The 13,067-nt window shown below is 34.8% G+C and overlaps 1 protein-coding gene across 4 annotated transcripts in view; it reads right to left on the bottom strand.

The window, feature by feature from the left end:
- Window positions 1-5,982: 5,982 nt before the first annotated feature.
- LOC131534551 (hematopoietic SH2 domain-containing protein homolog) overlaps window positions 5,983-13,067 on the bottom strand; it is a 10,636-nt gene continuing 3,551 nt past the window's right edge. Inside the window, exons 3-11 of one of the 4 annotated variants that reach the window (XM_058767502.1) lie at window positions 12,462-12,534; window positions 12,197-12,374; window positions 10,755-10,894; window positions 10,158-10,321; window positions 9,611-9,700; window positions 9,157-9,322; window positions 8,065-8,226; window positions 6,776-7,429; window positions 5,983-6,628 (exon numbers count right to left, since the gene is read on the bottom strand). In XM_058767502.1, coding sequence (XP_058623485.1) covers window positions 6,584-6,628; window positions 6,776-7,429; window positions 8,065-8,226; window positions 9,157-9,322; window positions 9,611-9,700; window positions 10,158-10,321; window positions 10,755-10,894; window positions 12,197-12,347 — 1,572 coding nt within the window. In that variant the 5' untranslated portion in view covers window positions 12,348-12,374; window positions 12,462-12,534 and the 3' untranslated portion in view covers window positions 5,983-6,583. Of the gene's footprint in view, window positions 6,629-6,775; window positions 7,430-8,064; window positions 8,227-9,156; window positions 9,323-9,610; window positions 9,701-10,157; window positions 10,322-10,754; window positions 10,895-12,196; window positions 12,535-13,067 lie in introns of all 4 variants that reach the window. The other 3 variants (XM_058767504.1, XM_058767503.1, XM_058767505.1) reach the window with 3 other exon arrangements.

The following is a 13,067-nucleotide window of genomic DNA, read 5'->3' as shown; positions in this document are numbered from 1 at the left end:
TATCTTATGTAATAAATGTTTCTCATAATTTTGACGAATGTCACAATTTATCTCATAATTTCAACTTTGTTGTCATTTATTTTATCTCATAATTATGACTGTGCATCTCATAATTGTTTGTCATAATTTTGACTTCGTCATCATTGACTTTTTATCTCAATTTCAAATTTGTCATCATTGACTTATCTTGATTGTCTTGACTTTGTCATAATTATCTCATAATTTTTGGCCATAATTTAAACTTTTTGTACAACCCGAATTCCGGAAATTTTGGGACATTTTTAAAATTTGTATAAAATGAAAAGTAAAAGAATTTTAAATCACGAGCCAATATTTTATTCACAATAGAACATAGATAACATAACAAATGTTTAACCTGAGAAATTTTACAATTTTATGCACAAAATGAACTCAAATTTGATGCCTGCTGCAGGTCTCAAAATAGTTGGGACGGGGGCATGTTTACCATGGTGTAGCATCTCCTCTTCTTTTCAAAACAGTTGGAAGACGTCTGGGCATCAAGGTTATGAGTTTCTGGAGTTTTGGTGTTGGAATTTGGTCCCTTTCTTGCCTGATATAGGTTTCCAGCTGCTGAAGAGTTCATGGTCGTCTTTGACGTATTTTTCATTTAATGATGCACCAAATGTTCTCTATAGGTGAAAGATCTGCACTGCAGGCGGGCCAATTCAGCACCCAGACTCTACTACTACGAAGCCATGCTGTTGTAATAGCTGCAGTATGTGGTTTTGCATTGTCCTGCTGAAATACACAAGGCCTTCCCTGAAATAGACGTCATCTGGAGGGGAGCATATGTTGCTCTAAAACCTTTATATACCTTTCAGCATTCATAGTGCCTTCCAAAACATGCAAGCTGCCCATACCGTATGCACTTATGCACCCCCATACCATCAGAGATGCTGGCTTTTGAACTGAACGCTGATAAAACGCTGGAAGATCTCCCTCCTCTTTAGCCTGGAGGATACGGCGTCCGTGATTTCCAACAAGAATGTCAAATTTGGACTCGTCTGACCATAAAACACTTTTCCACTTTGAAACAGTCCATTTTAAATGAGCCTTGGCCCACAGGACACGACGGGGCTTCTGGACCATGTTCACATATGGCTTCCTTTTTGCTTTATAGAGCTTTTGTTGGCATCTGCAGATGGCACGGCGGATTGTGTTTACAGACAGTGGTTTCTGGAAGTATTCTTGGGCCCATTTAGTAATGTCAATGACAGAATCATGCCGATGAGTGATGCAGTGTCGTCAGAGGGCCCGAAGACCACGGGCATCCAACAAAGGTCTTCGGCCTTGTCCCTTACGCACAGAGATTTCTCCAGTTTCTCTGAATCTTTTGATGATGTTATGCACTGTAGATGATGAGATTTGCAAAGCCTTTGCAATTTTTTGTTTTTAAATTATTCCACAATCTTTTTACGCACTCTTTCACAGATTGGAGAGCCTCTGCCCATCTTTACTTCTGAGAGACTCTGCCTCTCTAAGACATCCTTTTTTTATATTTATCATGTTACAGACCTGATGTCAATTAACTTAATTAGTTGCTAGATGTTCTCCCAGTTGAATCTTTTCAAAATTTCTTGCTTTTTCAGCCCTTTATTGCCCCCGTGCCAACTTTTTTGAGACCTGTAGCAGGCATCAAATTTGAAATGAACTCATTTAGTGAATAAAAGTGTAAAATTTCTCAGTTTAAACATTTGCTATGTCTAACATATTGAACCCATTTTATCTGCTGAAGGGAAATCTGAATGCTTATAAAAGTTATAGATCATCTCTCCTCAACAAACCACACAATTTAGAGGTATAATTCATGTCTATAGCACAAAATTTCATATAAGCACCCATACAGCAACAAAATTATCTTAAAGAGATAATTCACCTAAAAATTAAAGATAATTTACATACCCTTACGTTATTCCAAAACTGTATGATGTTCTCACTTTTGCTGAAAATGTCTGTTTAGTTTTTGTTTTTTGTCCATACAATGAAAGTCAATAGGGTCAGGGTGAAATAATTCAGAATTTTCATCTTGGGGTAAACAGTACCTTTAAATGGTAAAAAAGCATCCATTATCTGAAATAGTTATGGTTTCTCACATTGTTTTCACCATTAGACAAGTATTTTGACATGCAAATAACAGAAACAACTAAAATGGACTTTAAAATAAATACAAATGCACTTGGACCTTTGTTAAGGGTCAAAGATCCCATTAGCAGGGCTTACGTAAGCCATGAAAATGCTTCTCAGACATAAAACAAGGCATGCCTGGATGAATTGGTGAGGGACCGTTTTGGCAATATCACAGCGGTGTGCAGTCATTAGGGATAACGCCGCCTGCGCTAATATGCAGTTAATTCCTCATCCCGTTACCTCCAACTCCCTTTATGAGGACTGTATTAAAAACTCCAGTGGGATGTAAGTGCTGATGATGCGCCTCCGTTAATTACGCTTCTCACCCTGAGCATCTGCTGATTTAGATGTGCTTCTGCTCCAGTCTGATACAGCCACTCAGGCTGCTGACAGTAATGTAGGCATTAGAGCATTGATTCTTCTGGACGCAGGGCATAAAATGAGACGTCAGTGACTCACACATGCACGGCGATTCGCGCACACACTCGCTGTGCTGGCCTTGGCTGCCCTCTAATCTTATTAGCCCAGTGATGTTTGCCAATATGGCATCCCAAGAGTTTCAAAACAATCCATTTTGGTGTTTTTTAGGAGCCAGTTCGATAACAAAGGCAGGGTATATATCAGTATTACTGGATGTGTTCAAGTAATGTTTTTTTTGTCAGGTAAACACGGTACTCTAATATCCTGATCAATAGCGATAAACAAGGAAACACAATACGTTTTTGTTTCAGTCTGCAAGGTTTTACACAATGCTTTTACATCAAATTTTGGAGCTTAACCATTAGCATTCAGAATGTCTATTTTGTCACTGTAGCCACATGCTAACTTGATTCATCATAGCGTGTGATTCTGGATAAATGGTTTATCCGAAATCGCCCTCTCATTACTTATACCCTTGAAGGAAATGAAAATGATTGCGCAAATTAGGAAAATTGCTTGTAAAAACCTTAATTAAACAGTTGATAATCAATTAAAAAGGAACTCAAGGCTTGTTTACACCAAGGATGTAACAATAAAGATTTAGTTTTAAATGTTAATAACAGAGGAACAATATAATTGGAATCACTTTTTTCCAACTGATGATAAAAACATTGGCAGAAAAAAGCTGAAGTATTTAAAGTGGCAGATGACACTTTTGTGGCCCAAAGGTAACTTCGGGTAGACTTCTGCAAAGAATCAATAACAGCAAAGTCACTGAAGAGTAGATTATTTCTGATAACAAGCAAAATATGTTTGCTGCGTAAATCAGACGGGCTTATTGAACATGCAAATTCATTCTCTGCCAGCAGGAGGTGCTTTTGGAGTAGCAGAAATAGATGTTTCCTCGGTAATGGCTGTACACAAAGCAGCAGTCAGTTGTGTTGTGTCAGTTTGTGGCAGTCAGTTTTGATGTGATGGGCGCCACAAATAAATCAATGTATGGGAAACACATCCCACAGCACAACAACCTGTGCCCAACTTCAGTTGACTCATCACCTGAACTTTAACTGCATTTGTAGTCGGCGCCACTAGCCAGACTGATAAACAAACACTGACCGGAAGTAAACTTTGGGCGATTTTGGTCACAGCTGGAACAGCTTTCACCAGTCATATTTTAGGTTCACATTAACTGATAAGCATAGCATTATGATGGTCAAGAGCTCCATGCTTGATTGCATACTGAGTAGATACTGTTTGATGAGGAACGAACTTTGCAACTTCAAAAAAAAGTATGTTCTATGTAGTATGAATGTGAATGTAAACATTCGTTTTGACTTTATTATCATGAGAGCTACCAGTGTCAAGGCTTATGTTAATAGATAAGCATTGCATTAATGTGGTCAAGAGCTGTGTCCGAAATCACATACTGAGTAGGCACTACATTTGATGGGGAACAAAATTCACAGCTGTTCTATATAGTGTGATTGTGTGTAGTATGAGTGAAATGTGTACGTACTTCAAACGCCATGTTTACCTATAGTGTCTGTTGCGTTGCTTCACTGCCATTCAGAACTCCTCTCTCGCGGCATCATGGGATATTAAAGTGTCCACTGAATGTGAATTTCATAACCTCAGTGGAATTACTGTAGATTATCTGAATACTTTACAGCAACTGTTTTATGAATACTAAATTCAGACATACAAATTTTTCACAAACTGCTTTCACCTACTATATAGAAGGGAAGTATGCATATTTGGCTACAAGGTTTAACTGGTTAGCTTAGCCACATTACCTCTGCTAGTATGCCATTTATCATACACACAGTGTATGATATGTACTGCAGAGGACTCATTTTGTAGACCGTCTCTCTTCTTTGCTTAAATCTGCCTGAAGTTCTGCTGTCTGTGTGATGACTCTGTTATTTACGATTTCTGCTGCCCACAAAAACCAGATCAGTCACTGCTGGCAGCTTTATTGTCCCCTTTTACATGAAGATCTTGTCCGACACCATTTGGTCCCTCGAGTTTGTGCGTAAGCGTACAAATCACAGTCTTGCTTCTCCAAGGAATCAGAAAGGCCACTATAAATTTCCTCCAGACATAAATCACATGTGAGGATATCACCTCAACTCTTTGTAGGGAGTCGGGAAGTTTCTTTGTGATGTGTGTAAGTTTCTAGGAAACAATAATTAATTTGTAGTTGTGCCTGATTACAACGATCAATAGTCCTATAATTTAAATCCATATGTAGTTACCCATATACAATACACTGTTTAGCTTTTTTGAAATACATTTTCTGAGCCAGCTGAAGTAGAACTAGAATTTTCTTTGTTTGTCCTTAATTGACCAGTCATGGTTGTTTTATGTTGCCTAATCTTATTTTTCTACAGGATGTGACTTACAATATATAGCAGTGTTTTCGAGACCAGCTTATTTGAGTCCGAAAACAGTTTTAGATGGTAGCTCTGGTCTTAGCTGTTCATTAGCTGGTTGCTAATAACTTAGCAAGCATCATTAATGAATAAACAGGAAGCTATGCAGTGACATGACTTACAAGTCATATTGTGATATGAGATTATTGCAAATAGCTTAGCGAAAAAAAGCTAGTTTACAGATACTTATCTCAGTCATGTAACGAGTATTAGCTGGTTGCTAATAGCTTAGCAAACAAAATGAATGAATAAGAAAGCTAGTTTGCAGATAATGTGACCTCAGCCATGAGTATTTGCTGGTTGCTAACAGCTTAGCAACCCTTACGAAAATTAATCATTGTTTTATTATAGTAAAAGTGTAGTAACCATGATTTTTGATGGACTGATTACCATTTGTGGTTAAACTATGGTTAGTGTAGTAAAACCATGGTTCGTTTGTAGTTACCATGGTTTAACTATAGTAATTATGGATTTTGCTTATATTTGTAGTAAAACCATGGATAAATTTAGAAAGGGAAGCACCATTAATGAATAAATAGATGTCAATACAGATAATATCTCTGTCACATTATATTTGTATAATATTTGTCACAGAGATGTAGTTATCTGCTGTAAAATGAATCATGGTGTTACTACAAATAAAAACAACAACAACAATACTATAGTTGGTAACCACAAATTAACTAACCATAGTTTAACCATGGTATTTGTAGTAAAATTGTAATCAGTATGCAAAAAAAAGAAAAGAAAAGAAAATATTGGTTAATACACTTTTACTATAATAAAAACCATAGTTAATTTTCGGGTTGTTAGCTGCTAGTGGTAGCTTAGCCTACACAAGAATCATAATTACTCAAAAGTCAGTTATATTTTCAGTTTGTTTGATTTTAATGTTGAATTCTGTTTTAAATAGTATTCATTTACATGTAGAAATCTGTTGTTTGACATTATTAATGTTTAGTGAAAGACCATAAAAGCAGGACACAATGACATCATTTGTTTTAATGGTTCCAAAAGTTGTACTGAATCTCGTAAAGACAGATGTACACCTTCACAGATGGTCTCTGTTACTGGCAGGTTAGGTAATTCTGAAGACTGTAAAGTTTAAAAGCTTAATTCCCACTCTGTGTATTAATAATTCACGGTCAATAAAGTTGAAATGAAACAAGAATTGTTGTGCAGCAGGCATAATGGTGTTTTTTATCAAGAAAATATGAGAATTTGCAAATCCTCAAAAACCCTAAAAGTGGCACAAGCTGACTATTCAAAATATAATTTTATTACACATCATACACATGAATTTCCTTTTCTTAAAAGAAAAGTTCCAATAAACTACTGTGATTCTAGCTTGTTGTTGACATCAAGACACAACATATATTTTTATTAAGTTAATAAATATTCTTGTAACACATAAAAGTATTTGAAAAATAGACATACAAAAATCTAGTGAAAAATAAAGCTGTACTATTCTAGTATTCAATAATCGGAAGTAGCTTCAGTGGATGGAAGTACGTTTGTTAACAACTGTTCTTCATTAGTGTAATGTTATGATTCATGTCAGTGATGATGTTCATCTGAAGAGGTTATTTTTTCCAGTATTCGGGGGAGAGCCATTTCCATTTCTCAGTCTACAGGAAACAACAGGTACGTTATTAAAGTTATCATATAACCTGTCATAATCATCTCAGTGTTTCTTAATATTAAATATTATGTTCCATTAAGCATTTTGAAATGGAAAAATGTACGCATTTTCAATATGTCACATCAACACTCACCTTAAGAGGCCGGGCAGATAAAATCTGCTTGGGTTTTAAGTCTGTTAGCGTTTCGTAAGTATTAGTGTGCGATGTCTCCTCTGCTCTGGCTGAAGGCCTTGAATCGGGAATCTGCTCATACGTGTCGTCAACCAGGAAGTGATTTGAAATGGGTTCAAGAGGCACCTCGGCATACGTAGCATCGCTTTCCTGTACGCTGACCTTTGACATTCTTGTGTTTTGGTTGCCATGTGTTCCGGCTAATTGATAAACTGATGAATTACACAGCATTTCCAGGCTGTTGCTAAAACCTGGTTTGCTGAGTTGTTCTCTCTGCATGTGGGAAGAGATTTGCGGTTGGCTTCTTCTATTAACGTGTCCTTCTTCTTCTCTGTCATCATCCAGGAAGGGCAGGGATTGGCTTCTGCAGTTCGTCACTAAGAGCTCAGAGTAAATGGTTCCTTGGTTTACAGCAGGACTTTTCTGTAGGTGCGGGGCTCTGGGTTCCCCTCGGGAAGCTGGAAGTGAAATGTCTTTGCCCTCTGTGGGCGTTCTGGCTCTTTCTTTGGGCTTCAGCAGGTCTATCTGTGTGTACAGCACGTTTTCTGGGATGTGCTTTGCTTCTAAGGAGGTGGCTTTCTGAGGAGGGCCTTTTCTTGGCACTGGCGGCACTGCCTGTGAAAAGCAATCATAATTATGCAGATGTGAGGCCATGGTCAGATGTTTAAGCACATGGGGCCAGTTTTACTAACAGCTTGTGCCAGCGTAAACCGTCTTTTGGCGTTAAAATATTACTGTCAGGTTTTACTAAAGACGCACAGTGAAGAATTAGCCCTGAAAAGGCGTGGACACAGTTATTTTTGTGCCTGACCTTATTGAATATGCATTTGTAGGAGTTCCCCTTTTAGACGCAAAAATTCTGGGAGTAGAGTATTCAAATAAATCACGCAATGCGTTTTACTAACGTTTGCGCTCGTCAAATTACTGGAATTTGCGCCATTATTTAATTTGCGCATTGTTAGTAAATCACCCGCAGAATTTCCACGCCCATCGGCGCTGTTTTGGAATTGCGCTCTTGCGCTAATTTGCCCTGCTTTGTAAAACTGGCCCCTAAACGGTTAAATAAATGAAGTATGCATAGAAAAAATAAATAAATAAAAATAAATACTTTTAAATTAAATCAAACAAATGAATAAATACATTTAAATAATAAATTAATTAGTACAAATAAATAATATTTAATAAAATAATGAATTACAAAAGACAATTATTTCAAATTGAATTTAAATTAAATGATAAATGTGACATACGGGTGTGTTTCTGTGTCCTTTGGGTGGCAGGGCAGGAGGTTGCGGTGTCTCGTGCGGTTTTTTGCGCTGATCGTCCCAAATATCCTTCACAGCTTTAACACTCACTCCTGGCTTCTCCCTCAGGTCAAAATGAATCACATCATAGAGCTCGCTTGTGGACGACTGCAACACAACACATTCAAGATCAGATAGACACAGACAAAAAAATTTAATAAATAATAATAATAATAATATTCTTGCCTTAGCAAGTATATAGTATAGAATGATTATAAGCATGCTGTTAGGTTAATAAATTGACTGCTCTTTAAAAGTTTTGAAAGAAATATCTTAGGATGCATTTATTTAAACAAAAATATAGTAAAAACATAAATATTGTGACACATTTTTATAATTTAAAGTAACTGTTTTCCATTTGATTATATATTTTCGAAGCTGAATTTTCAGCATCGTTACTCCGGTCTTCAGTGTCACATGATCCTTCAGAAATCATTCTAATATGATGATTTGCTGTTTAAGAAAGATTTATTATTATTGTCAATGTTTAAAACAGTTGCTGCTTAACATTTTGTGGAAACTGTGATATATTTTTTCAGGATTCATTGATAGAAAGTTCAAAAGAACACAATTTAAAAAAAATATATATATATAAATATTTTGTAACATTATAAATATCTTTACTGTCACTTTTGATCAATTTTATGCATCCTTGCTGAATAAAATTATTCATTTCTTTTCTTTTTACAGTAGTGTATACCATAAACAATAATATATTTTATTAAAATATGGGTAACACTTCACAATAAGGTGTCATTTGTTAACATTATTAACTAACATGAACAAACAATGAACAATGCATTTATTACAGTATTTATTCATCTTTGTTAACGTTAGTTAATAAAAATACAATCATTCATTGTTAGTTCATGTTAATTCACAGTGCATTAATTAATGTTAACAAACACAACTTGTGATTTTAATAGTGCTGTAGTAGTATTGTTCATTCTCAGTTCATGTTAACTAATGTTGTTAACTACTGTTAACTAATGAACCTTATTGTAAAGTGTTACCAAAATATGTATATTATAAATTCACCTCAAAACATGAGAGTGTCAGATATTCTCCGAATGGCTCAATGGGTCTGGTCTGGTAATATTTAATGAGGCTGGTGAGAGTATCATGCATCTCTGTGTCACCCGTCACAATAAAACGTCCGTCTTTATTCTGGTTGATGACAAAGTGCCGACATCGATCACGGCCTCTGAAAAACAATGATTTAGACTGTTAAAATGGATTCAAAAATACAGTAAATTTAATTAAATAATATTTTAAAAATAAATGTACAATAATTAACATTACAAGCTAAATATTAACCCCAGAAACGCTGGTATTCAACCAAAAATGTTGTATTTTAAAAGCTTCCTCCTGGGCTTAAAGGAAATGCAAATATCTGGGTCATTTGTGAGAAATGAAAAACAATGCTACACCAGCAAATCACCAATGAGCTTTATAGCCCTTAATTTGTTTCTAAGTGTGAAGACACACTTACTTGTATGACAGAATGTATCCAGTGGCTTTATCACTGAGCCGAATGAGGAAACAGCCCAGTTCCTTGTCTTTCAGATGCTCCTCTGCATCCCTGTGAAACACAAAACCACAGGAGATAATGAAAGCGGTTCAACTTTGAATATTGCTTACATAACAAAATTATGAAACCGAAAAGTACAAACATAACGCTTTCAAAACTTGTGATCCACTCTTAAAAATCAAGGTTTCAAAACAATTGTGGTTCCCCAAAGAACTTTTCAGTAAAAAGAACCATTTTTTCTTAATGTGAAGAACATTTTAAAAACCTAAAGAACCTCTTTCTAGGTTTGTGAAAAGTTCTTGATGGAACCAGATGCCAATAACAAACCTTTGTTTTTAAGAGTCCATAGATTCAAATAGCCCCATATTTCTAATCAGCAAGACACATAAGAGTTTTTCTCAGAAGAGACAGCAATAAAGCTGTCGTAACCGATAGTATCACTTAAAAAAAAACAAAAAAACATCTATGGCCTCTTCTAAATGTGGATTTTCTCAGAAACGCCTCTTACTTTCTGCTGATAAATCCTTGGAACCATTCTGGGAAGTTGCCGTTGTGGAGAATCAGAGGTGCCTGGGTCTCTGTAAACCATTTGAGGGCCAGTTCCCTCAGTCTGCTCTCAGTGCTTTCCTGGACGTCTCCTCCAGGCTGGCTGTGGTCCATCCTCACACGCTCCTGTGTCAATACAGAAAGGCAGATGAGACAACGCCACCAGATTTGACACTGCAGGTCCACACCAACAGTCTCATTTGCCTATTTTCCCAGCAACGTCATAAAACGCCCGCGGCTGTTTCAACAGAGCCATTGTTCGTGTTTATCATGCCAGAGCCGAGTCAGTTTTTACCGCACCAGGTACCTTTCTCAGGGTAAGCGAAACGGCCTGAGGTCATGTAAATTTCCTGTGAATTTTCTGTATCGATACATCTGCGCTCACCAACTCGCTTTTACTGTAATTTTAGATCATCTCGGAAGTTTAAATTAGATCACATTACAGCTGCGTAAAAATAGACGGTCTGTGTAAACCTGATGGGAAATGACTTCATACTTCCAGTAGAAGTCACCTTGACTGTTGGTTTCCATTGCATTTAAGTGTCTGAATTCCATGTACCTTTAAGCGAAACATCAGGCAGGAGTGGAACCTGTGAGGTTTGGGCCTCCTCTGCTCCATCGGATGTGTTCTTGTGAGGTAGTTGTGCTGCGATTTAGAGCTGTGCTGTCTTTTGCAGTGTCCGCTGGTCCATAGAGATCCTTCAAACGGACAAAATGTAAAACGTCAGCTCACTTCATTTTGTTATAGGTTCCTTTTTTCTGTTTTTAATTCAGAATTCATATTTATAAAATAGAAAATGTCTTATATATCAGCGAATAATAGCAGGTATATTTATTAATTTAGTTAGTTATAACTAGTTTTTTTTCTGTGGAAGTTTATTGTTAACAATATATAGGTTTCATTTTTTTTTATTTTCTATTTCTTTCTTTATCTTTTTCTTTTTATTGATTGATTAACTGACTGACTGAGTTATTGATTTTTGTACTTTTTAATCGTTTAATAGATGTTTTTAAGACATCCATAGAAAATAACTTGATGACAGAATAGCAGGTTCTTTTTTCTTTTTATTTTGTATTTATTTATATTTATATGTTAAATTATTACATTAAAATATGTAAAAAATAAATATTCAAATAAGAATTAAATGTACAGGGGAAAAAAAGTAGTGTACATACATTAAATTGTTTATGTACTTAAAGTTGTGTGGAAATTTTTTCAGTATGTTAAATATTTTTGTTTATTAATTAATTCAATGCTTAGGTTACATTTTATGTACTTTTATGTCTACGGGGCATTTTTTAAAAAGTAATTTAAAATTTTTAGCCTTTAACTTCATTCATTCATTCAGTTAAATTAATGTTTATGTACTTAAAGTTATGTGGATCATTTTAATATATTTATTAATGCTTAAAATAATTTGAATTAAATAATACATTTGTATGTACATAAAGTTATATTAATTATTAATTATTTTAATTATTAATTATTTTATTTTATGATTATTTTATGATTTTTTAGTGACTTTTACTTTTTATTTTATTTACAAATTAAATTAAATTACATTAAAACCCTAAAGTTACGAGGAATTTTTATTTTATTTTTTTGTATTTTTAGTAGCTTTATTTATTAATGCTTAAATTGAATTAAATAATACATTTGTATGTACATAAAGTTATATTAATTATTTTACGATTTTTAGTGACTTTTACTTTTTACTTATTTACAAATTAAATTAAATTAAATTTGTAATTAAATTAAATTAATTTAATTTGTAAATAAATAAAAAGTAATTGAATTTAATTTAATTAAAACCCAAACTTTCTTTTTTTGTATTTTTAGTAGCTTTTATTTCACACTACCACACAATTTATTGCTATATTCACAAGCAAAAGGTGAACAAATATTACACGTAGTATCATACCTAAATAATTGATTAAAAAATGGAGATAAAAAATCTTTCAAACCATCATACAATCTGCGCCATTGAAAGCCATACGTACCTGTTGGTGTGCGCTGATGTGTGCAGTGTGATTTGAGTGTCATGTTGCTCAAGATTAAAAGTGTCCTCCTCAGCCTCTCACGCGTCTGATATAGTTCTGAAGAGCAGGAGGACGTTCTGAAGGTGTGTTGACTGTTATACCTCGCTGACATTCACCTCACATATTGTTCCACGCAGGGCTTGGAAAAACAGTGTTATAGAGAAGGTAAGACACTCAGCTCACATATGAATGACTGCGCGAGGGAGGGAAGGAAAAATACACAAACCTTCTCACTCAGATCACGGCTTACAGTTTCCTGAAGAGAAATGGAACACACAGAGGAAAGAAATGTGGTCTCACTGCACGCACACACACACACACACACACACACAGACACACACTTTCTGTTCGTATGGTGGGTTATGTACTTGCAGGAAATCATAACTTCAAGAAGCTGCATAGTGGCAAATGTTTTAAAAAACTTACATAATACAGTGGCCATGAAACATATTTGCATACTTAAGCCATGCTTAATGTCGAAATGTCATTACATTACATACAAAGTGTTAAAACAAGTGGCATTTAAAAAATCATACAAATCATTTCACAATAGGAAAGGTTTTAAGCATATATATAAAAATATTAATACATTTGGACACTTAATCCAAACTTCAAATTTACTAATATAATTATATTCTGTAATATAAATGAAGTTTGATACGACATGATGCTTGAAAATTCAGAAAATTAATATAATAAACAATGTGTCAATTATTTAAGAATTATTTATTAGTTATTACAATACTTTATTATCTATAATCTATCAAATAAATATTTATAATGAATATAAAGAAATTCAGAAACTTAAGCCACATTGTATTTATATTTATTT

Source organism: Onychostoma macrolepis, chromosome 25, assembly GCF_012432095.1.
Source record: "Onychostoma macrolepis isolate SWU-2019 chromosome 25, ASM1243209v1, whole genome shotgun sequence".
In the NCBI taxonomy this organism is placed as follows: Eukaryota; Metazoa; Chordata; class Actinopteri; order Cypriniformes; family Cyprinidae; genus Onychostoma; species Onychostoma macrolepis.
This window is presented reverse-complemented; position numbering and strand designations above follow the sequence as displayed.